At 40.5% G+C, this 27,311-nt stretch overlaps 1 protein-coding gene across 2 annotated transcripts in view; it reads left to right on the forward strand.

The window, feature by feature from the left end:
* Positions 1–4,057: 4,057 nt before the first annotated feature.
* Positions 4,058–27,311, forward strand: part of Ftz-f1 (ftz transcription factor 1) — a 28,364-nt gene continuing 5,110 nt past the window's right edge. For both annotated transcript variants that reach the window (XM_083091711.1, XM_083091713.1), the window contains exon 1: positions 4,058–7,254. In XM_083091711.1, coding sequence (XP_082947837.1) covers positions 6,108–7,254 — 1,147 coding nt within the window. In that variant the 5' untranslated portion in view covers positions 4,058–6,107. The remainder of the gene's footprint in view (positions 7,255–27,311) is intronic.

Raw genomic sequence — 27,311 nt, forward strand, 5'->3', positions numbered from 1 at the left:
TCAAGGCCCGCGTTATGGTTTTCAAGCATCCTCGCGAGAGCTATTCCAGGCGTCAGCGCGACAATAATCGCTCCCAATAATCGACGTCGCCGCGAATTCGCTCGCCCACGCGGGAGGACGTTTAAAGGATCACCGCGATGCTAATTGACCCAGAAATAGCGTAATGCCGATAATGGTCGCATAATTTCAAGCTATACGGGTAAAGGACTGCTGCTTCACAGCCTCGCCGCGACTTGTCATCGTGTGTTATCATCGTCCATAGCGTCCACCGTCGTGGAACGAAGGTTCGCGTCGACACAAGCGGAGAGTGACAATGCAAATAGAAAAAGAGGAGAACGCATCATCGCGACCACGACGTACATAGGCTCTCTCGCACCGACGACACTCATTTCACTCGTGCGCCGGTCTCGTCTATAATTATTTTCCTTTCTACACGCTATTAGCTATTTGCGATAACGAGCCGACGAGTGGAGACTCGCTAACGCATTCGTTGCATCGACCAAGAAGCCTCCACGTGCGAGCTGGCTCCGCTGGCGGCGCGTTAAACGATATTATCATTAATTGGAGCGTGCAATTGGACCGCGTTACGCAACACGGTAATGACGAGTGTACGACACTCTGTGTGCAAATCGACGAAACTTGTCTGGATAACGGAAAGAACGCTCGTGTTCTTTTTTTCCCCTCTCCCTCCCTCTTATTTTATCAACTCGAAATTACACCCGATGCCGTAAAACGGATGCAGGCGTTGCGTCACGCGGTGCAATCGTGCGGCGAAAACGCGACACTCGAAAGTGAAACGATTCCCGGCGCGATTCGTGTCGCAATTAATTCTCGCGCGAAAGAGGGATAGGGAAAGATGGGGATGATGGGCGTCCGAGATTTTAATAGAGGTGCAAAGGGTGCCAAAACGTGCGCCGCCTGTACTCACGTTCGATTTTACAGACTCTGAAAGTTTCTGGGTCGCGGCGAGGCTTTCACTTTCTTTCGTCGCTTCCGTTCTTTCGTGCCGCCGCCGGCCCTTTTCGCTTTCGTTTGACCCTTTTCCACCGCGTTTCTCCGGCAACGCGACAATTCTTATTCCACCTGCGTCGCACACACGCAGGTAATATACGCGCCGACGGGGCCTCTTTCCCGTAGACACGCTATCCGGTAGAAATAATGCGTATGTGCGTGCGTTTCACGTGTATTGGTTCGGATGCGACGCAGGCAGGTACTCACTTCCGATCCGCACCGGTCCGGACAAAGGACCGAGCTGGCTGTTTAGAAGCGCGCTGTACAATGAGAAGCGGAAGTTGGATCGATCGTGTGTATTTTTTCAGCGGGATTCGAGTCACGGCCCCGCTTCATTCAAATCGCGCAGTTTTTACGGATTTTATGCAGCCTTTCAAGCGTCCTTACATCATAAATGATATCACGAACCGATTGATCCATAATAATTATGTCACGAGAAAATTCATAGCCGTGTCGATGTAAAATTCAGACTCTTTAGCGTTTGATTGTACAATTGGCATCGCCATTAACGTCATTTCGAGGTAAAAAAATTGCCATGACAACTCACGATGACGACGACTTGGAATGAGACAAGGTATATAGGGTGTCTCTTAATAAGTTAATAAAATAAAATTTTTACTTTTTCTCAAATTTGGAACAAGTTAAAGAAATGGAATTAGGTGGATATTTTCTACTAGCAAAAAGGTTATTTATTAATATTTTTTTCAGCTTCCCGTATTGTTATAGGGGGATGAAACTAGCAACCCCTATTCAATTTTTTATTAGAACTTTTTAATGGGCCGGAATATGATCATCTAAAAATGTGCATTAAAAAGTTTGATTTATTTAGAAACTTTTTTATTCCTTTAATTTTTTTCATAAAATCAGTAGTTTTCAAGAAAAAAAATAAAATACGTTATCGTGCACAGCACGATGCTAAATAGCATAGATTTCGAATTACGAGAAGTGAAATTTTAAAATAAAAATAAAATTAGAGTAAATGGGATAAATTGGAACAAAAACAAAAATATAATAATAAAAATCTAAAATCCTAAAAATAAAAACTTAATTTTTACCCCCGTTTTTGGAGGAGTGTAATTCCACAGGGAGGGATGTAAGAGTATATGTTTCTATGAAAACCCCCCTTAATTTTCGACAAAGAATCATCTAAAATTTTTCGCGCTTATTAAGAAACATCCTGTATATTTCGAAACTTCCTATCGACGAATCCGTATCACGCTCGTCGTTTTCTTCGTATTATTGTGTATCCCGACGAGCGTAAGTAACAGAAGGGAGAGAAGAGCGGATGCAATGCATTTCGCAAGAACGCGCGAGCTCGTGTTTCTGGAATTAACCATTACGTTTCAACCGCACACGTTTGTTCATCCTCCATCCCATATCCCCGCTTTTTAATTTTCCCGAAGCCGCTATGCAAATCTTTATCAAGCTTACGCTACAACACGCTTTCGCGTTGCATTGGTGTCCCGCTTGGAATTATCAACAAAGGCCCGATTCTCTTCGAGTTTATTTTAAGCGCCCATAATTATCACGATAAAGATCACTCTCTACCATCGAGATCGACGTCGAGACAAGGACGTTGATTTTCCCGACTATAATTATTTAGATGTACATAATATTACTACGCTTCCTCGGATGCGGCCGGAAACGTTTTCGTAATTTTTTTTTATTTTTTTTTTGACAGATGACACGCGGCCGCGAAATCCCTCGGGTTGAATTTATATCGTTAAACGCGCTTGCGACGCGCGTTTCTTAATCTCGAAGCTCTCGGTGCACCCGACGCGATGACAACGTCGATGACAACACGCTTGCGATACTCGGCGCGGCGTGCGTCCGTCCGTGTGTGCGTGCGCGAGTGCATGTGTGTATGTATGTACGCTCGCTGTTGTACGTTGTACGGCAGGAACGTTCGCTCTCGGTCACTCGTACGAGAAAGAGCGCGCGAGTCGGCGAGCGAATAAATGAGTCGAACGAAGGGAAGCGGGGGAGGAGGCGAAAAAGCGTGCGAGGGAGAGAGAAAGTGAGAGTGAGAGGGGGGGGGGGACAGCGAGAAAGAGAGAAAGAGGTATCGCGTCTTTTCACACGAGGTAGAGTACGCGAGCGGAGAAGGCTTAACCGGCGTAAAGAGGGGGGTGGGGGGAGGAGGGGGAGGCGCGAGAAGGACGGAACGCGCGTGGAGGAGGGTAAGGACAGGGTCTGCCTGCGCGAGATGGCGAGAGAGGATCGACGGGAGAGGAACGAGAGAGAAAGAGAGAGAGAGAGAGAGGGACGCGGAGGGAGGGGGGCACATGTGACGAGAGGGAGAGCGAGTCGCGCGGCTGCGTCATGTTCTCAACGAACTGGGTCAGTAGGTCTCCCCACCGCGCGCTTACCGCGTCGCACATCTACCGCTGCGCGTACGATACACACAGGCGCGGACGCCGCTTGCGCTGCGCTTGCCGGGGAGTGCCAACGGCGTTGCTGTTGACCCAGCCAGCCAGCCAGCCAGCCAGCCAGCCGCGCGCGCGCGCGCGCGCGTCTCCCGGTGCCGCGACACTTGCATTAGCCGCGTCGCGCTTCTTCTACCTGTGACGCTATCCGTATCGCTGGTATATCGTCTGGCATCGCTGTTCCGTCTGTTTCTCTCTTTCTCTCTCTCCCTCTCTTTCGAAAGCAAGAGTTCTCTCTCTCTCTCTTTCTCTCTCTCTCTCTCGCTCTCGTCGGGACCGGGGACTCGTCCGCGTCAAGTGCCGAGAGGAAAAAAGCCTCGGACCTGCTCGACACATTCGCGGAATGCGTCTTACGTCACTCGCAGGACCGGTCGCTTTCTCGGTTGCCGACTGCGAGAACGCCTCTCCCCCGCTCCTCCTCCTCCTCCTCCTTCTCTTCTTTGTTGTACTACTCGTTTTCAAAAGTCGCCTCGTTGCGCGTATCGTCGAAAGTTCGACTTTGAGATCCTAGACGAGCCTCGACGACGACGACGACGACGACGACGGTCTCGCAGACAATACTTCTCCGGCCGACATAGACCTGGTTCCGTAAGTAGGTCATCCCCCCCGCCATCGGTCGCGCAACCTCCTTCTCCCCCTCCCTTCCTCCCTCCTCCCTCTCCACCGGTATCTTCGACCGCGGCAATACCAGCGGCAATCCGTCCGCCTCGCTCTCCGCCGCGACCGCGTGCTACTCGACCCCCTCCCCTCCCCCCGCCCTCTCCCTCTCCCTCCCCCGTCCGCGCGGACCTCTCAGGCGGCACCTCCACTCCGCGTCGGGTACCTGGCCGCGCGCGGTGGCATGCGCTGCTGAATCACTTTCACTTATGCCGTGCGCTGTGTTGGTTATACTCTGTGCGCGCGATCTCTCTCTCTCTCTCTCTTTCTTTCTCTTTCTCTTTCTCTTTCTTACTCACTCGCTCGCTCTCTTTCCCCTCGGTCTCCCGTCCATCTCTCTCTCTCTCTCTCTCTCTCTCGCCTCTCGTTGCCCGTCGGTAAAGGGACACGCGCGCCTTCTCTCTATACCCACCGAAACGCCGAAGGAGCCTGACAGTAGTGCGCGCCTCGGCACCGTTCTCTTCGTTCACGGTTTCGCCCAATTTTCCAGTCGTCGTCGTCGTCGTCGTCGTCGAGAGCGCCGTCGTGGCATCGTCGTGGCATCGTCGTGAAACGTCGGCCCGCTCGTTCGTTCGTCTCTCTCTTTTTCTCGAAGAGACGCCCGCTGGCGCAGCAACGTGCGCGACCGCGTCGGGCCTCGAGACGGGAGTGCGCGACGTGCGAAGGAAGAAGCATCGGCAGCATCGTCGACGATACACCCTGGGACGCGATCGTGGATCGTCATCGTCGTCGGTGCTCGCCGTGATACGTCACGTATGCCGTGTCCCGTAAAGGCGGCCTCCCCGGCAGTCTCTACCTATCTACCTACCTACCTACCTACCTACCTACCTACCTACCTACCTACCTACCTATCTACCTACCTACCTACCTACCTACCTACCTACCTACCTACCTACCTACCTATCTACCTACCTACCTACTCCATGTACCGACGATAGGGTAACGGAGGAGGGGAGAGCGGGCCCTTCGGGAAGGCAACGAGCCGAGAAGACGACTAGTCGTCCGCAGATACGCCAACTGTCAAGTCGTACGGTCTCGGGCTCCGATTTGTTGTCGTCATCGTCGTGTGCGCGCATCCGTCTCGCTCGTTTACTATTCGTCGCCTCGCTCGTTTGTGTTGTGCCGGTACAATAGTTGCTCCAAGTGTACCTTCGCGGCACTTGTGGCGCGCCTTTGTACGCGATCGCGTCCAAACGTCACATTGTTGACACCCGTTGACGTGTAGATTGTCGCCTTGTCGCGTGTGTCCGTCTGTCTATTTCGCGGTATTACTGTAAAACGCGATCTCATCTGCATTGTGCTCGGCAATAAGGTTGGATTACAGTGCGAACGGGAGGAGACGGTACCTTGGTGCTTTGGTTGTTTGCTCGCCTCGTTGCGACAGTGTCGAATGTTTTTCGCGCGCGATCATCGACAATCGTATCGCTATCATGTTTCGGACGTAGCCCCGTCAACTCTTGACGAGATTCGTATACGTTTGGTGGTGTACGATGATTTTTCTCGATAAATTTGTGTGAGAGAGAGAGAGAGAGAGAGAGAGAGAGAGAGAGAGAGAGAGAGAGAGAGTGACTCTAGTGAATCGACGAGTATTTTTCGTGCCGCGGGAAACCAAAGTCGAGTGTGTGTCTTCCCTCTTCATCTCGATTGTGCCCATTTGTTGTCATCGACATCGTCCTCGTCCTCGTCGTCGTCATCAGCGTCATTGATGGCGACGTCAACGGGTGCGCCAGGTCGCGTCTCGAGAACGTTAACCAACTGACGCTGTCGTTACCATCCCTCTCGCCAGAGATCATCTCGTTCGCGAAATCGTGACGAAGGGGAACAAAGATACCCCGATGTAATTTGTTAACGCGCGCGATCCACACCTCGGTCGAGTGAAAAAAAAAAAAATTTGGTAGAGCGAAGAAACGCGCGGCCGCATCCGGGAGGCGAAAGGAAGGTTCGATTCATATATGCGCCGATCATACACGTGCACGTCCGTCCGACGTGCGGTGCCTCTTGCGCAAGGGTGATATGTTATTGGAGATGGAGCACTCGAGCCTGATATCCCTGAACATGTCGCCGTTCCACCTGAGTCCGCAGGGCAGTCCGCAGGCTGGCGGGCAGCAACCTCCGCAGCAACAGCCGCAGCCGCATTACGGCTCGTCGCCCTACGGCAATTGCGCGCAGAGCTCGCCGTCGCCCATGTGCCACCAGCAGCAGCAACAGACCCAGTCGCAGCAGCAACAAATGGCACATGGCCAGGCTGCGGCGCAATCGCAGGGCGGCGGCATGTCCAGCTTCGAGTCGAATTTCTACGAGATCCCTGAGGACAATCGGTGCCCCATGTGCGGCCACAAGAACGTGTCCACTTATCAGTTCGGCCTGTATACGTGCGATAACTGTAAGAGTTACTTCAAGCGCAACAGCTCGCCGTGTAATAACAAAAAGATGTACACGTGTCACTTCTCCCCTACGGGGGGCGGTAGTGGTGGCGGCGGCGGCGGTGGCGGCGGGGGTGGAGGCGGGGGTGGAAACGGTAGCGGGAACGGCGCGTCCTCGTCGTTCGAGATTTGCGCCAACAAGAAGGTGTACACATGTCTGTTCCCGCCAACAGGAGCCGGAAGCGGCAACGGCGCCTGCGGCGGCACATCCTCCGGTCTGGAAGGTAACGGCGGAGGTGGAGGTTACACCGGTAACAGCGGCAACGGCAGCGGGGCGGCTACTGCCGCCGGTGACGCTGGTCCAGGCGCGGCGAACGTCGGGATCGGCGGGGGTGGAGGAGGCGGCGGCGGCGGCGGTGGCGGCGGACCTGGCGTCGCCGCCGCGGGAAGCGGCAACGTCGCTGCCGGCGCGATTCCTACCGGCGGTACCCTCTGTCATCCCGGACTGGGCCAGGTCGGCGTCGTGACGGGCTCGATACCCTGCCCGTCCGACTTTCCCGACACCAAGGACATCATCATCGAGGAGCTCTGCCCGGTTTGCGGGGACAAGGTGTCCGGCTATCACTACGGTTTACTCACGTGCGAGTCCTGCAAGGGCTTCTTTAAGCGCACCGTCCAGAACAAGAAGGTGTACACTTGCGTCGCCGAGAGATCCTGCCACATCGACAAGACGCAGCGGAAACGATGTCCCTTCTGCCGTTTTCAAAAGTGCCTCGAGGTCGGCATGAAGCTCGAGGGTGAGTTGCTTTTACAGTGAGACTATTAGACTAGATGTATCGGGGAACGAACGAGCAGCGAAAAATGAGAGAGACGGGTTTATTTGAAACTTTCTTACGAGCGAATGCGAATCGTTGACTTGAACGTGAATCGAATGTTGATGGACGCTTTGTTTGCATTCGCTGTGTCGTAAGCATCTTCTGATTTAACGAAGCGAAAATTTGCATTCGTTGATCGTTCGTTCGTTCAGTAGCTAGTATTCATTTTTCAAGCCTACGTCGGAAATGTAAAATGATAAAAAAGCGATGATAAATGCTAAATAGCTTCGAGTAAATTGGAGAATATAATCTTTCAAGAGCACGTTATAAGATTATGCTATAAAGATTAGAGAAAAAGGAATAATAAAACAGAAATAACAGCAAGCGAATGTATCTATAGCACTTGGTGTTTTACATTTTCAATAGTGCCAGTGATAAGCGTCATTTGACGTTATCACAACGTAATTTGCGAGATAATCTTCGAAAAATATACGGTATAATCAGAATCGGAGAAGCACAATCGGAAAAAAATATTACCATTAACGTGTCAAAATTTTTTCTTGAGATAAAAAAAGATGTATAACTTTGCCAAAATATTAGAGTTAATTTGTGTAAATAAATAGCGATCAGTAATCATTAATATTAACGTTATAAAAACATCACACGTAGTATATTTTGCATAATATTGTTAGACATCTGGATGCAAACAAGTTTGTTAAACTGAATTAATTCATTGAATCGGAGCGAGTGCAGATTTAAAATTAATTATACAGAACGTTTCACAAGAAAATTTTTTTATCTGCAGTCAGTGCGATAAAAAAAGTAATGTTTTATATATGTGTATACACAATTTAAGAATAATAGCGTGTGAAATAACGTCACAAGGAAAACGTTTTATTTCTACAATTTTCATTTTTTCACATAACCTGTGACATGAAATTATATATTTAGAGCAAATGTATAAATTTATAATTAATTGCAAAAAATATCTGACGAGATTTTTTTTACGGATAGTGTGATAAAAAAAGTAATATTTTATATGTGTGTATACAATTTAAGAATAGCATATGAAATGATTATGTCGCAAAGAAAAATGGTTCATTTCTATAATTTTCACTTTTTCACATAACCCGTGATGTGAAATTATATATAATATCTCTCAGAACAAATATAAATTTATAATTAATTACAAAGAACACTTCGAGAATTGTTATGTACGGATAACGTGATCAAAAAAGTAATGTTTTATATCTGTAGACACGATTTAAGAATCCTAATCATAATGAAATAATTACGTCGCAAGGAAAATATTTCATTTCTATAATTTTCACTTTTTCACATAACTCGTGATGTGACATTATAATATAATATCTCTCAGAGCGAATATAAATTTATAATTAATTGCAAAGAACATTTCGAGAATTTTTATCTACGGATAACGTGATCAAAAAAGTAATGTTTCATATCTGTCTACACGATTTAAGACTCCTAATCATAATGAAATAATTACGTTGCAAGGAAAATATTTCATTTCTATAATTTTCACTTTTTCACATAACTCGTGATGTGACATTATAATATAATATCTCTCAGAGCGAATATAAATTTATAATTAATTGCAAAGAACATTTCGAGAATTTTTATCTACGGATAACGTGATCAAAAAAGTAATGTTTCATATCTGTCTACACGATTTAAGACTCCTAATCATAATGAAATAATTACGTTGCAAGGAAAATATTTCATTTCTATAATTTTCACTTTTTCACATAACTCGTGATGTGAAATTATAATATAATATCTCTCAAAGCGAATATAAATTTATAATTAATGTCAAAGTACATTTCGAGAATTTTTATCTACGGATAACGTGATCAAAAAAGTAGTGTTTCATATCTGTCTACACGATTTAAGAATCCTAATCATAATGAAATAATTACGTCGCAAGGAAAATATTTCATTTCTATAATTTTCACTTTTTCACATAACTCGTGATGTGAAATTATAATATAATATCTCTCAAAGCAAATATAAATTTATAATTAATGTCAAAATACATTTCGAGAATTTTTATGTACGGATAACGTGATCAAAAAAGTAGTGTTTCATATCTGTCTACACGATTTAAGAATCCTAATCATAATGAAATAATTACGTCGCAAGGAAAATATTTCATTTCTATAATTTTCACTTTTTCACATAACTCGTGATGTGAAATTATAATATAATATCTCTCAAAGCAAATATAAATTTATAATTAATGTCAAAATACATTTCGAGAATTTTTATGTACGGATAACGTGATCAAAAAAGTAGTGTTTCATATCTGTCTACACGATTTAAGAATCCTAATCATAATGAAATAATTACGTCGCAAGGAAAATATTTCATTTCCATAATCATTCATTTTTCACAGCCCGTGTGAAAAACCGTATATATATTATACATAATATTTTAGAACAGTGTGACATTCCGATAAATAAATTCTACGATAACGATTATCGTCTGGGTCGCCGTGATAACGTAATACTTAATGTGTATTTTGCATATAATTGATAATAAGCTCACGTAATAATGCATGCTGATGTTTGGAAAATTTCACTTTAGCGAACGTCATCTCAAAATTCATCCGCGTATTAAATCTGCGTATCAAGCATACCAGACGGTAGATTGAAAGACGCGCAGGTCCTTTTCGACGGGAATAAAAAGCCGCGCTCCGTGAATATCCAATTCCGCGTCGCGCGTAATTTATCGACCGCGTCGCGTCATTTTAATAATTTCGCCTTTTACTTTCACCGCGCGAGCCGCGTTTTCCCACCAACACCCGGCGATCCGGTGTGTCATCGGGCGGTTACATCGTGTGTATCAAGAGTCTTACATTATCTCTCGTATATTCACGAAGAGAGAGCATCTTCGCACGTGCTGAGCGTACGTCAAAAGTCGTTTACGCAGACGCGTCGACGTCTTTGTCATCGTCATCCTCGTCGACGAATTTAACCCTATTATATACATGTACACGCTTACACACATGCGCGATTAACCGAGTCTCACCGATGACGAACGATGGCACGTATCTCTTATAGTCGCGAATCGATCGAGCGCGCCTTCTCCTCGCGATATTCGAGTCGGCGAAGAAGCGGTCGTTACTACAGACGCTGGACAAACGAAATTACGTCACGGCTCTGGCACTAGTAACACGATTACGTGTCATTATCCACGTGCTTATGCCCGACCTCGTTTAATGACCACGTTAACCATTTTTTTTTTAATTAGTAAGCAGTTGTGTACGCGATACGTGTTACACATGCGAGGAAGCATTCTGCAAAATCTTACGTCTCGTAATTAAATTAATCAAGTCAGCCAAGCCACTTGCTGTATAATAATTCGCTCAGTCCCAATTATTTTAATTCCAGAAGCGTTGATAGGGAATCGGTCTATAATAAGATTGAATTAGATACATATACGTTGGATCGATGCTCCAATTTCGATGTCGCTTACGATAAGCCATTCTTGAAAACGTCAAGTTTAGGCTCGCCCGACACGAGCGAAACGGGCTAACCGTCTGCAAACGTGGTAGAAAAATTCACGCCGGCGAAAATTGCTCGTAGAATTTTTATGCGTTTGCTCATCTGTCAACAATGACCACGTGTCGACCCGCGAAAGATGATTAAATCGAGGTGCGAACGATTCTGTCAAAAAAGAGGGATCGATAAGAGGAATTATAATTATTATTTGATAATCGACTCGTAATTAATATCATTAAGTGGTAATGTTCGTCGTAATCGGTTTAGTCGTAGCATCTAATGCAATTCAAGTAAGTGGGTCTAGGCCCTCAAGGCCCAACGATTAAGCGAATCTCGAAACAGTCTCTGTCGCAATTGCCGCTTTTGCACACCGTTTTCCACGACGTTCCTATGGCGGCAAACGCCATGGGAGGAGGAGGAGGAGGGGGAGATTGCTTAACGCGGAAAGTTTCCAGAGTGCTTGCGAGTGTTTACGAAAGGAAAGGGTTTCCTTATGCGCGCTAACCGTCTGCAAACGTGGTAGAAAAATTCACGCCGGCGAAAATTGCTCGCAGAATTTTTATGCGTTTGCTCATCTGTCAACAATGACCACGTGTCGACCCGCGAAAGATGATTAAATCGAGGTGCGAACGATTCTGTCAAAAAAGAGGGATCGATAAGAGGAATTATAATTATTATTTGATAATCGACTCGTAATTAATATCATTAAGTGGTAATGTTCGTCGTAATCGGTTTGACAGTTGGCGACATACAATGCAAATAAATTCGTCGTCTGACTTTCTCTCTTTATTATTTGCGGTCATCGTTACTGCATTCAATGTTGCGAGTCTCCTTCCCTCCTCGTCGTTAAATATTCCTACGCACTTTCGTCGAGAGTGCGTAACGTCACTTGTAATATTACTCCGAAATCGACTGTTGTTTGACGTTTGATTAATCATCGCGGTTTTTCGACGCGAGTCTGCTTTCTCGAATAATTCACGACGAAATTGAAGCGGAGTCGTTGTTTATTGTCGAAGCAACTGCGACAGAGACACGACGAGCCGGCAAAACACACTTGTGGTAATCATGCGCGCGATAACACCTGTCACAGATCTTCTGCAGCAAACCTGCCGTTTTTAACGACCCGCGTGAATACGAGACTGTGTGTGTGTGTGTGTGTGTGTGTGTGTGTGAGGCTTGTTGCTGGGGTTTATTAAGACGAGCGGTTGGTTTTGCGTTACGGCTTTATAAATTTGATTTCAAGTCCGTTTCGTGCTAGCAATGAACTCGTCGGACTAGACATTCGCGTTTAGATTTCCGGGACGCGTTGAAGGACATGTCCACGATCGAATGATTATAGCCTCATGAAAATTAATTAATTTACTTTGTACAAAATGATTTTAAAAATATGATTTCTTTTTTTAGACGATTATACAATAGGCTTATTCGATGTTACAAAAATATTAACATGTGTGAAATGTTATATATGTTGGCGTGAAATTAATTACTTTTTAATTTATAATCGATTATAGTCGTAGAAAAAGTAGCGGGGAATTAATTGATTCGCATTTATTTTTAATGGTGCTAAATAAATTAGCTTTGTTCATTTATTTATTTAAATAAAACTAATTCTGAATTTTATTCGTTTAATATGAACATTGAACATTCTTGTAAATATTATACTTAATATTCTATCAACTGGGAATTGTCTTTTTGACTGAATGACATTATCGTGCATTGATTGACGGAGATATAATGACGATTTTTGCCCTATATTCGAGAATTTTCACGTATATCGAAACTTGTCATGTGGCACGAAAGAGAACGAAATTCCTCGCTCCCAATATTATTCGACGCGTGCGCTTTTGCGCAATTTACAAGCACGTACGTATGCGCAATAAAGTGCCAACGCTCAGGTTTCAATTTCGCAGGTGCGTACAATTTGCTCGACGGTTAAGTGCATGAACTTATCTATTTTCGTACCGATGACAGAGAGCCATTTTACTTTTCGCCGGATAGTCCATGTGATATATTTGCGCCTTGCTACTGGTCGATTTGAGCCTCGAGAGAGAAAGAGAGAGGGCTTAACGACCGTTCAAATATTTCCGTGAATCGTGACAATGAATAATCTCAGTCGATTGCGCTAAAAAAAGTCTCTGAAATATACATACGAAACATGTACACGTTACGATAACATCGCGCGTTATTTCTTACGTCGCGAGGCCTTTCTTGGCGATTGTTCTTCCCGCGGTTCAGGGATATACTATTTATTAATTATGAATGCGCATAACGGACGTTCTACACGTTTCGCTGAAACTGATATTAAAATGAGAAATATCCGTAAATTCAGGTAAATATACGCGTGCAATTTATATCGAAGTAAAAGACTAGCTTAACCCGCGACGAGGTAGACCATCACGGCAGGCTTTCCTTATCAAAATTACGTTCAAATAGCAGCGATAAACAAAAAAAAAACGTAATTTCACATTCAGCTCATGTCAGTGAGTGTGTGCAATTCACTGTAAAGTATGTTGTCCGTTGGCATATACAGGGTGTTTCTTAATAAGTGCGAACAATTTTAGGAGATGATTCTTTATCGAAAATTAAGGGGTTTTTTTTATTTTTTAGGATTTTAGGTTTTTATAATTTTGTTTTTGTTCCAATTTTCCCAACATTTACTCTAATTTTATTTTTATTTTAAAATTTAACTTCTCATAATTCGAAACCTATGCTATTTAGCATCGTGCTGTGCACGATAACGTATTTTATTTTTTTTCTTGAAAACTACTGAATTTGTGAAAAAAAATGAAAGAAATAAAAAAGTTTCTAAATAAACCAAACTTTTTAATACACATTTTTAGATGATCATATTCCGGTCCATTAAAAAGTTCTAATAAAAAATTAAATAGGGGTTGCTAGTTTCATTTCCCTATAACAATACGGGAGGCTGAAAAAATATTAATAAATAACCTTTTTATTAGTAGAAAATATTCACCTAATTTCATTTCTTTAACTTGTTCCAAATTTGAGAAAAAAATAAAAACTTAATTTTTACCCCCATTTTTGAAGGAGTATAATTCCACAAGGAGGGATGTAGGAGTATATGTTTATGTGAAAAACCCTCCTTAATTTTCGACAAAGACTTATTAAGAAACATCCTGTATTTTGGCATACATGAGAGAAGACCACACAGAGAAAAATGTATACTGTATTCAAGTAAATATTACTTGTCTTAAGTATATCACAAGTTTGTATATCCGCAAATGTGTCACAAGTTCACCACAAGGATTACATTTAATTGAAATATATTCTGAATCTTAGTAAGTGCGGTATTTTAGTCCAGAATATTAAATTAAAACAAAAATTTGGTTTACTTACTATATAAAGTAAATTTAACTTTTCTTTGATACAACTTTACAATATTCTTGAAGAGAAAATAAATTCTTCTTTTAAGGTACATGATAATGAGATTTTCCAACACTTGTGATGAGTATATCTTAAAACCATTATCAAGAATATATTCTTTGTTGGAGAAAAAAAAATTTGAAATTTTTTCAAAAATTCCAGAGTCATTGTAGAATTATCGAGTTTTGCAACAAAGTATCTTTTATAATAGTACATTATAAAACGAGATAATGGAATATAACATCGTACAAGATAGAAATAACAACGATATAATTAGTATAAAAGCCGCCCCCGCATCTTTTGCTTGCTCGATCGCCCGTTTTAAAAGAATAACGCAGCACATTCTCCCTTTCTCTCTCTCTCTCTATCTCTCTTTCTCTCGTTAAGGTTGACCTATCATTTTTATCAACAGTACACGTTATATAGTTTATCACTACTATTTTCATTATTACCGGAGTGATTTTGGCGTAATGACTGATATTTAAAAACGATAATAGCCACCTCTAGGTATAAGTATACGTCGGCGTGGCCGATGCCGGAAGAGAATCGCGCGTGTGCGTCAAGAAATGCCGTTTTTATCGGGGATTTTAAAGGCAGGATAGCATTTCATGACCGTCGTTCGCGGCCACGGGACCGCCTTCCGTCGTGCAAACGTGCGCAACACGTTGCAGCGAGGCTCGTTAATCCTCTCGCGGCGTAACGAGACACACATACGCACTCATACGCACGCACACATGTAGCGAGCTTGTCCCGGTTTGATCGGCAGAAAGGTAAAAACTGTAATTTCCGCTCGCGCAAGAAGTCATCTTCCGAGGCTCGTCGGTTCGTCAACGCGAGATGAGAACCCCTCGTCGCGAATCTAGACGTTCTTTGTTTACGATTGGCTGTCGCGTGCAAAAGGGGACCCCGTGGTCGGTGCCGAGTGCACGTGTATGTCGCAGACGCGGTCGGGAACATGTCGCGATTCCGCTCGGTGGCAGCAATTTTATTCCCCGGCTCGCTCGTACAAACTATATATAGATGTAGAGGAGGAGGCGAAACTTCCTTGGGCTCTCTCTGCGCGTCCGTGGCAACTTTTTAGTCTCTCTAGCCGGCTCGCGAGATGGCAAAGACTCGAATGTCGAGTCGAAAAAATTTTTCGGTCCATTTTCCGAACCGAGAGTCTTAGGGTCGTAAACGAGACTAAATAAGGAGTACACGGTAAAAAATTGTGCGTCCATTTGTTAAAATTTTCTTCTGTTACCACGTTTCGATTAGTACTTTAATGTAAAATTAACATACAACTGATATGTTATTATTTTTATAACGTTTTCATGTGTTACATTTATGTCAACTTTATAACTTAACGCTTTGTATATGTCTCTTAGAAATGGAATATTATTTTGAGTATTTTTAACATCATCATTTTAAACAATCAACGTGTCTCAAAGTCAGTTTAACATCCTAAGAAAAGTTAAAGAATCTTTAAATAATCTTGAACTTTGACACACAAAATAATCAAATTTATTAAAATCAAATGTTTCTATTACAAATAATTTAAATCAAAATAATTACTATTATGTGTTAATGTCCTACAACAATTCTTACGAGTTATTGTAACTATTTTTTCATGTAATTTTTAATTAATTTGTATGTTATTTTTACATTACACTTAAAGGCATAATAACAAAAATAAATGTAAAATATTGTGTCAATTATTTAACATTTTTAGTTTGTCAACAAGTAACATACGACGAATGAGTTATTTTAACTTAAAATTTAGAGTGAACTTTGACATGTGGAAAATGTTATAATTAACATTTTATTTTTTACTGTGTATTCGTCTTCTTAATGAAATTTGCAATTGGCAGGTTTCTGTAACAACCAAGAATAATTTTCACATAGTTGCTTGTCCCGCTGATATTTAAATTCCGACATTGAAATCACAAAGTTTTATACTTGCTTTGTTTTATATCGCGGAAGCTATTGACGATAAAAAGAATATTTCTACAAGATTTTTTTTACGATTTTAAACGCACCAGTTTTAAAACCAGCTCAAATACGTATAAAAATATTATCTCTAGTGCTCGGTGCAATATTTAACTTTTAAAGAAGTTTTGTTTGTCGAAATTAAAAATAACGAGTTGCAAAATTATTTTTCTTCATTTTATTGTTTGCCAAATTTTATTAAAATTGAGGAGGAACTTTTGTAAATATTCCTTGTCATTCAATCTCTATTTTAAAATGAATATCGTAGGCGAAATAAATGATTCGATGATTGATATACGAGATGAGAAAATATTCTGCAAAATATCGATAAATAATAAATAAATAATAAATAATAATAGATAATAATAAATAGATAATAATAAACAATAAATAGATAATAATAGATAATAATAAATAGATAATAATAATAAATAAATAAATAATAAATATTAATAGATAATAAATGAAAGTCGATTTTTACTTTTAATGTGCAAATTTTGCTTTTACATCAACCTTGTTTCTCGATACATTAGATTCATTCCTCGAGATAGGGAAAAGACCCACTGAATGTCTATTGAATTCTACGCGGACAAAGGCAAATTTGTCTTATGGCGTTTTATTAGCATTTGACTCTATAATCGCTCGCCTCTCCCAGTCTGCGTATTGCGTAACTAGAATCTAGAAATTTGAGGTAGGACACGCTTTCTTACGTGTCTATGTAATGTCCAGGTGAAAGCCTTTCGGTCGTAGATCCGGAAGTTTTTTTTTTGGTCAACCGAAATATATTTTCACCGAAACTGTTGATAAAATCAAAATCTACGAACGCGTTTTTACGTGAAACAAATCGAGCAATTTTAAAGAAAAATACAATTAGATAGATCTCACACCATGCCACAAGTTTTACAAAAAAATTTGTCACAATAATGTCCTAGGGTCAGTATTTTCCCTTACAAAGTACAATTGCAAACATCGGAATTTTACGCTTTAGATTTCCATTACAATTGTGATTTTTCTTTGAAAGATTTACGACCTCCATTATTGAAATATACTGTTATGTGTGAACGGGACATTTTCTAGTAAAAATACGTCATTCTATTATTTCCAAAAAATAAAAATATATCTTATTTCGAAGTATTTATAACAGCTTAAATAATCTGAGAGAAACAAAATTGTCATTTTTCAGCTGAAACTTTAGGTCCATCGATTTTCACTGATCTCTTATGGGGAAAATGTTACGGTAAAATGTGGGGATGGGGATCCCTGTTAAAATGGAGCTTATTTACAGGATTTTTCGTTAAAATCACCGTTAAAATTTGACTTAGAGCGCCCGGACTAAATTACGTGCGCTCTATTAATTTTGTTTTTCGCGAAGGTACGGTAATTCACGAACTTGGGGCGCTTTGAAAGGGCGGCGAGCCTTAATAAATGTTAGAAAGTACGGAGGGTCGAAAGGATGAGTTTTGCCGCGTCGTCGATTCGGAAACGAAATCGTCTCTCGTTAATTTCGCGTATCAAACGGAACAGATAGGTGCACCGGCCTTTTATTTATAATCGCGCGAAAATCTCGCACCTCGCGACGAAACGATCGGTCGCTCGCGGCGCATCGAAACCAGTTTGGTGAACACAAAAACGGTTCTTTTTCATCGCCGAACTCGCGAATATCTTCTACATTTCTGTGTTTCAAGGTCGTGCAACGCGCATTCACGTTCAAGGTCGCTTTAAACAACGACGCCGGTTGTTCGCGAGCATTTCGCGATCGGTTATCTCTTCGATTTGTTAAACGTGATCCGGAGTTTCTGACAAAGTTTAACCCGACCAAGATATACAGTGCTTTTTTGTCAGTTTATTGAATATCTTCAATCCTCGTGTCGGATCAAATCCTATGTATCTTGATATATGTATGTATTCTTTTCTTCATTATTTCGAAAAGAGGAAAAATATTCTTTATGCAAAATTTTATAAATTTGAGAGAAAAATGTTAAATAAATTTTGCAAAATAAATTTTCTGTCTTTGTTTAACCCGACGAAGATATACAGTGCTTTTTTGTCAGTTTATTGAATATCTTCAATCCTCGTGTCGAGTCAAATCCTATGTATCTTGATATATGCATGTATTCTTTTCTTCATTATTTCGAAAAGAGGAAAAATATTCTTTATGCAAAATTTTCTAAATTTGAGAGAAAAATGTTAAATAAATTTTGCAAAATAAATTTTCTGTCTTTGTTTAACCCGACGAAGATATACAGTGCTTTTTTGTCAGTTTATTGAATATCTTCAATCCTCGTGTCGAGTCAAATCCTATGTATCTTGATATATGCATGTATTCTTTTCTTCATTATTTCGAAAAGAGGAAAAATATTCTTTATGCAAAATTTTCTAAATTTGAGAGAAAAATGTTAAATAAATTTTGCAAAATAAATTTTCTGTCTTTGTTTAACCTGACGAAGATATACAGTGCTTTTTTGTCAGTTTATTGAATATCTTCAATCCTCGTGTCGGGTCAAATCCTATGTATCTTGCTATATGTATGTATTATTTTCTTCAATATTTCGAAAAGAGAAAAAAAAAACTTTATGCAAAATTTTATAAATTTGAGAGAAAAATGTTTAATAAATTTTGCGAAATAAATTTTCCGTCTTTGATAAATATGTTTCAAGATTAGTTATTTTTTAATATCTCATTTCGATTGTCTTCTTTGAATTAATCATTTTAGATGAAAAATTCTTTTGGAAATATAATTTAATTTCGCTTAAAGGAAAATTTGTTTGCATCATTGTTTATTCATTTGTGTTTCTCAAGGAAGGAAGAAATGTTTTCGTATAATATGAATATAGCATATATTTGCACAAAAATAATTACGATGAAGATATATATAATAAAATATATACGTGAATATTAATATTATATATCATGTAACAAAAATGCGTGAGATGATTGATGTTTTTTTACCAAAGATTAAGAATATTAAATTAATTAATATAAATTATAAAATGATGAGAAAATATATTTAAGTGATGAATCATTGAGAGATATTACAATTGTAGGCTGCTTTCACATTCGTAGCTGTCAACTTATTCAAGATAATAAACAATAGTCGGAAAATTAATTTCATCAGACAATCATAAAATATCAGGTGAAATATGGAAACTCTTCATTCTCTCTTTTTGGTATCATTTGCCTCTACTATTATTAAATTTATTATGAATAATTTTGATTATAGCAGAACATTTGTGCAATAATAAAATAGCACGTTATTTACGATTTTTTGTAGTATCTTTTTAGTATCATTACGCTCATTAACCTTTGAAAATGAATACCGACAATTTTATTAGGAATGGAGACCGCACACATTGATGACAATACTTATGACTACGAATTTATTTAGCGATTCAGGTCAACGTTCAATATAATCGGAAAATTATGACGTAACAAGAATTATATATATTTCCATGATAATAAAAAAAATATAGAAGAAACGATGAGGCAAATGTCCATCGCACATGTTCGCGTCCATCCATCAGGCAACTTTTCACGAATATACAAAGTTGTAAAAAAAAAAAAGTAGGACAAATTTCGCAAACGCGCGATGGGCGTCCGTGAGGATTTCAGAAAAGGAAGGACGCGTTCCCGGAAACTGGAACACGACTGCGGTTGGTCACCCTGGGAAACTAAGGCGGGATAACGGAAATCGTGCGCCTTTATTTAGAAACTCACGAATTTCATAATTATTCCATTATGTCGCAAGAGTCGGTACCTGTGTGCGCCTGCTGTGTGTACCTGTGTTCCCGTCCGTCCGTCCATCCATCCATCCATCCATCCATCCATCCGTCCGTCCATCCGTCCGTCCATCCGTCTTTTACTCGCCGCTTGCCTTCGACTCCTACCTTTGTGCGCTCTGCGGTGGGAGGGAAAGGTTAGATCGAGGGGGACGGGAGATTGTGTAATACCTTCGTTGAGCGGAGTCTCTCGTCTTCTTTTCTCCGAAGCTTTTACTTCTTTCTCGGCTTGCGCGCGCGCGCGCACCGCACGCATCGCACGCACGCGAATTCGCATCGAGTGCATGGGGGGACCGGGGTCCCCTCCCCTCGTTGTATTACGCAAGCATTATTTCGCCGCGATAATAGCCCGTCGCGTATTAGCGTATCATTAATTGAAACGCCTGCTGTCGGAACCGGCAGGTGTGGGCATCGTTATCGGGGAACGTCGCTGGCGACTAACAGACGAGTAGAATACGGCGAATATAAGCACTTATATATATATATAGACTTCGCTCTTGCTTATAATATATTATAATATATATATAATATATATGTTATATATATGATATATATTATATATATAACATATATGTTATATATATAATATATAACATATATATAACATTCTTACTCACTTCATTTAAATTTTGTTTAATTTTATGAACGAGAAGAGAGATTCGTGACGCGATCTAGTCGGAATTATTGCTTTCATTTTTCAATACTTTTTATTTATTACACTTTTTAGGAGGCTCCTGTGACTTTTCATTCGCGATTGTTTATCGAGGGGATTTTAGAAATCCTGACGGGATATCGATACGAGCGCAGTTGTGCACTGCCGTCCTCTTTGTTCGCGCAATATATGTGTGTGTATATTTCCGACGCCGTGTCTCTCTTTTTTTTTTCGCGCTCTTTCGCAACACGCGCTTCGCTAACATCGTGTCGCCGAGTATGTCGTGTCACTCGGAGGGATCCCGGAGCCGTGCGATTGGCCCGACCGTGGGCGAGCGCGGTCACATGGTCGCTCGTTAATTTCTGACGGGGAGAGTGTGACGTCACACGTTGGGCCCCGTGGACCAGATTCACGCCGAGTGGGTTTCCCTTTCATCCCGAAGCACGCGCACTCCCCCTCTCTCTCCCCCTTCTCTCTCTCTCTCTCCGTCTCTCGTCGGAGATTCGGCGCCCCCGAATAAGAGAGATAGCTCTTATTAACGCGAACCGCAAGCCGGATATAGATCGCATTCTTCGAAAGGCTCGCGCCGAGCGTACTGATGGCGTGCGCGAACGTGTTTGACGCAAACGAATACCTGAATGAACGACGTAAATAGTCCGCGATACACACTCTGTCGCCGATGTTATCTGTTACGTGTACGTAAATAGAGCGAGAGAGATGAAGCCAATAGAGCGAATGCCGGTAACAGAATAGTTTTACTGTGCATTATTGCGCTCCAGTTTAAAAACCCGTGCTTTCTTCGGCGCATGTGGGTTGAGGACTATTTCGCGATCTTTAATATGGGTATAAATATCTGTGAGGGAATTTAAGATACGCAACATCGAGGGAATTGTTGCTCCCGAGGAATCTAGGACATTTTTGTGTTAATTAAAAATATAATTTCGTTTGTTACTCTTGGATGTTATTATCTCGGATATTTTTATTTTCATCATTTTATTACAACAAATCCATTCCACTTGCAAAATGATTTCTAATTTCTCGTCTGTTGTTTATAATCTTTTTTTTTTTGTACATTATACATATTTTTTGTTTCATGGATAAGGAAAAATTAAAATTCTTGTAGATATGAAAAAAATTGTATAAATGATTAGTAAATAATTTAAAATTTTTGTAAGCTCTTTATATGTAAATTTTTGAACACATACGAGAGGAAAGATATACAACTCATCGGCCAATAATTTCGCAAAAAAAATGGAACTTTTCCGGTAAGCGTGCGTTGTAAAGTTGCGTAATAAACGAGGCTGCGAGAATCGCGTGCGTCGTTTCTCTAATGGTCGAGGATCAATAGAAATGTGTCTTTTTTTGATTTGTCTCACTCATCCATACGTTAACATTGCGTGACTAACAGTTTCATTTTTTTTTCGTTATATTTGTAGAGATATTAATTGTACAACATTAGTCTTGAATCATTCATTATTGTTTTCAATAATTTGCATCGTCAAAGAAATCAACTTGTTAGGTATTTTTACATTATCTCATAGAATGTACATCTCATATCTCATATATGTGTTAATAATATTAATATAATTGTGTGGAAAATTTTTATATTAATGCTTCGTAAAATACGTGTATTGAAGAATATGAGGATTTATAAATAATTACAATAAACAAACGCTACTTGCGATAAATATTGTATTTATAAAATATATTTCATACCACATGTCTAAAATTTTAATAATTTTATAAAGTGAAATATTCGGATATAATTACGGTAATTAAGTATGGCAACGATTCAAAATTTCGAAGAATAAATTTAAATTTAAATTTACTGAAAATGTTGAAGAAATTCATTAAAGAGCATTAATTGTAATTTTGCCGGTCAACTGATAATATATATGTTTATGGCTATACCATAAACGAATTCTGCAACGGATTTGTATTTATTTTAATGAAAGTTTTAATAGAAGACATTATTATTTTTTGCAATTATTTTATTTATATTTATGTCAAATATCTTGACATTTATCCAGCTAATAAAAATGTTTATAAAAAGCTCTGAAGCTTATTAAAAATATTTTCTTGCGGTTAAATATTTCAATATATATTTTATGTGATTTTAATAAGTTATGAGAATGAGTGATTTTAATAAGTTACGAGAAAGAGAGAGAGAAAGTTCCACGGGTATTCTATAGAATAGATCGAAGCGAATTTCGGAGCTGGCATTTCTTGCTCGGCAGCCGTTGCTGAAATTTATTCAACGCGTAAGAAGAGAAAAAAAAAAGTTAGCGACATGTAAAATCGCGCAATTTCGCGCGTCCGAAACTTCCGGGGATTCCGAACCGTTCTGGAATATCTGGACTTCGATCGTAGAGGAACATCGTCCTCTGATGGCCATGGCAATTCACGTTCGTCCCAGCAATTTCGGATCTAAATTCCATCAGCGTCGCGATTCGGCGATCAAATCGCATCGCATATCAATATGTTGGGGATCTGCCGCCCACGCAAATCGTTAAAATCCACTCGGTGGCCATCGACCAACGAATGCCAGGGATTGTCGTCGTCGTCGTTGAATCCCAACCGTTGCGTCGCGCTTTTGAATCCTTTAAAACAATGGCTCGGCTTGAGGGTGAGAGGGAGGCGGAAAGAGGGGAGGAACGGGGTCATGGCCCACAGACGAAGCAGTAAGAAACGTTAATTGAAATAATTGAAATTAATTCATTTTTCGATCGCGCGGATGGAAGATTTCCTGGGATATTTCCGTCGAGTGAACGTTTGATTGAAATTGAAACATTATCGGTTCACGGCCCTATTGAAGTTTCTCGGTCTCTCTTCTCCGTTTCGCGCCCGCATATAACGCCCGTCAGTTTTCTTATCTCTGTTGCAATAAAGCACTCAATCCGGTGCAATATATTTTTTATACTTTCCATTAGATACGCGATCAAATTGGCAGTGTAAGAGAGAATGATGGAATATCGGAGACTATAAATTATTGCCTTTCAAGCATACACACGTTTCGTTAGAAACAACTTTAAATCCTAAAAATTTCTGTAATATAAAAATTATTATATAGAAATATTGAATATTGATATCTCAGATCGTTGTAGAAGAATTAATCTATCGATCTGATTAATTATTCAAATCTAATGACAGATTTGACAGATCGTTTTATACAGCCAGCGAATGTATCGGGACGGATGTTTTTTTCGTAATTTTTCAAACTTGGGACAAACTTTGAAAATCGATTTTTCAGGCTTTCACAACACATGAGAGCCTCATCTTCGGTCCAGATGAGGTCCAAAGGAAAGTGTGATTTCGTGCTTTCGGGATACATATTTATGGCGGCTGTCATGACCGCCATGCTTGAAAGCGAGAACATTGCAGAAGGTTGAAAGGGAAACAAGAACGTTGCACGCACGTGCGCCAGCGTGATCCGCGTGCTAAGCCACGCGTGCGAGGCAGGCCGTCCTGCCAATAGGATCCGCGAATTGGGTTATTTCGAAAGCGTATAAACATTCGAAAGTAAACAGCCGCGAAGAAACATTGCGATACGAATATAACAATTGCGATACGAACATAACAATCGCGTCAATCGGGGCAACGCTAAGTGACGATTACGAGAGGTATTTGGGTTGCCCTTATTTCGCGTTATTATGATAAATAATGTAATCTTGGTCGGCACAAGCGACTTGAACTTGCATATTGCACGATGCTCTTGCGAAATTGACGACGAAGCAATAATTAACAACAACAGGAGTGCGCAAGAATTTATTGACACGAGCAATTCCAGAGTCTGGCTGATGTCTTAACATTCTTTTTCCCGATAGCATCGTGGATCTATCTCTCTTTCTCTCTCTTCTCGATGAAATAATCATCTGAGTTAAAGACTATACGAACACAAAGTTGCAAAAATAATTCTATTAAACAATATATAACATATATATATAACATACATGTAACATATATGCAACATATATGTAACATATATGTAACATATATATAACATATATTTAACATATATAACATATATGTAACATATGTAACATATGTAACATATATGTAACATATATATAACATGTATATAACATATTGCTACGATTGTACGGAATCCTTTTCCTCGGTCGACGAAAGAGGACTAGTTCGAGGGTCGGGAACGTAGATCCGTGTCGGGTCCACCATCGGGGTTCGCGTCACACACGAAGCTGCCATCAGCCGTGGGGTGGAAAGAAACGGAGCTCGCGAGCGACAGAGGGGGAAAGAGCCGCGAAAAGGAGCAGCGGCGACGTATATATATTATATATGTCGGCCGAAACGAAATCGCGGGGCCGCAGGATGATGGTATGGCTACGGTTGCGCGCTTGACTCCACGCAGTGTATCGATAGTATCGTGGAGAGGAAACGACGACGACGGCGGCGGCAGAACGAGAGAGAAAGAGAGAGAGAGAGGTACTCGGGGTAGCGGAGGCGGCAATGTGGAGCGGGTAGAGGAGCGGGGGGTACGCGAGGTCGGGGGCAGGAAGGGGGACAGGGCTACGCTCGGCGCAGGCAGAAGTGGACGGGCAAGAGCGATTCAACCTCCTTTCACTTTCAACAAGCGCGCTCGCTCGCTCGCTCGCTTGCTCGCTCGCCGTTTCATGCGAACACTCCGCCGGTACGAAAATAGGCAACGCTGCCGTTTTCGCCCCGCTCTGCCCTCTCCCCTTTGTTCCACCGCCTCCCCCCTTCTCCCCCCCTCCTGCGGGAGAGACTCGGTTCAGAGGCGACCCGACCTCCTCGACCCGCAACGCGAGGGTTGGCGTCGCGACGCCTGCTCCTCCTCGTGATGCTTGACCCTGAGGTGCTGAAACGACGAGCGAGTACGCGATTGTCGGCAGGTCTTTGGATGATTCGGTATTTTATTGGATCTCCGATGTGTCTTTGGAATCTCGATGAGGATTCGACGTAATCAAGCGGGCCTCAATATCGAGAACTCGCGCTTTGCAAGCGGTATCTGACGTATCTCGGATTCGCCGCATTTTTGATTAATTACAGACTTTCGCAATTTATAATGTCAACAATTTTAATTATAAGGAGAGAGAGAGAGAGAGATGGAGAAAGATCGGAGTGAATAATAATTGGTTATAGCTTGAAAAACTTGCAGAGAAAAAGATTTTATGAATTTTTATCTGTCAAAGTAATGCAAATAATTTCGGAAAATCAAAGGATGTAATAATTGGATGGTTTTCTAGAAGGAAACAGGGAATGTTGTATCATTGAGGTATAATAATAATAATAATTAAATAATAATATAATAATTTCTCTTTGCAAAACAGGCATAAAATATCTTTGTAACAAGACTGGAGATTGTATAACATGTAATAATAGTTTTTGCTTGATACAATGATTTTTAATAGTTTCTCATGGAACAACTTTAAAAATTACAACAATCTTCAACGGACGAACATGATAGTAAAATAGTCGATGTGCGATTTGAAGAAACCATTAACTGTCGTGGACGTAAAAGGAGATAAGAATTGCTTTCCAAACAAGGCTGATTATTTTAGGATTTCCTCCACTAGTAATTATTAAGGTTAATCATCAGAGATAATATTTGTAATCCTACACACACACACACAAAACTAAAGTCTGCTATAACATTTGTAAAATTTCATGCACAACATTTCATATCTTAAACTGATCTTGCCATAATAAGATTCACCGTTTTATTGGCTCTTAGATATTAAACATTATCAGAATCACGTCAATGTAAGAGAAATTTAATGTAATTATATTTTAATTTTAATTTTATTTACGACAACTCTCTGCCATAGCATTTGCAAAATTTTATGCATAATATTTCACATCTTAAATTGATCTTGGCACAATAAAATACACCATTTTATTAGCTTTTAAATATTAAATATATTATTAAAATATCAATGTAAGAGAAATTCAATATAATTATATTTTAATTTTCGTTTCGTTTGTACAAGAAATATCTAGAAATACGAGCCAACGAAAATTCCATGTCGTCCATCTATGAAAAAGGATTTTTCTCCAACGTTAACGTTAACGTGCAGAAAACGATTTGCAAACGGGTCCTTGCGAAAACCTCTTGGGAACCAATTGCCCCATAGTTTTAAACGCTCCCGGCTGTGTTCCTTTCGTGTTTAACTCGTTGCAGGAAATACCGCCCGCGCGGCGAGTAAAAAGCGTAAAATGTTCTTACGAGACTGCGAGCTGGCGAGCGTTAATCGGCGATTATTATAGATTACGCGAGTGACCATTGTGACGCCTATCCTTCGCGTCATTGACAGATTACAGGCCCACTGGATATGCATTAAACCGTGCAAACATTATATCCCCGGAGTCGTACGTGCTCGAAAATCCATTCCTCGTCGAAAACAAATATCGTTTGAGACTCAAAATACACTCATAACCCAGAGAAAAATATACACTGTATTTAAAAATAAATATTATTTATTTTAAGTTTGTCACAAGTTTGTATATCCGCAAATGTAAGTTCCCCACAAGCATTAAATTTAATTGAATATATTCTAAATTCTAGTATTTATTACAAGTGCAGTATTTTAGTTAAGAATATTAAATATTAAATTAAGACAAAAATTTGATTTGTTTATTTATTATATAAAATTGACGTAAAGTAAGTTTGATTTTTCTTTGATGCAACTTTACAATATTCTTGAAGAGAAGATAAATTCTTCTTTTGTGCACATGATAATGAGATTTTCCAACACT

Source organism: Camponotus vicinus, unplaced genomic scaffold, assembly GCF_025532165.1.
Source record: "Camponotus vicinus isolate PSW18456_S1 unplaced genomic scaffold, iyCamVici1.0 SCAF_2, whole genome shotgun sequence".
Classification (NCBI taxonomy): domain Eukaryota; kingdom Metazoa; phylum Arthropoda; class Insecta; order Hymenoptera; family Formicidae; genus Camponotus; species Camponotus vicinus.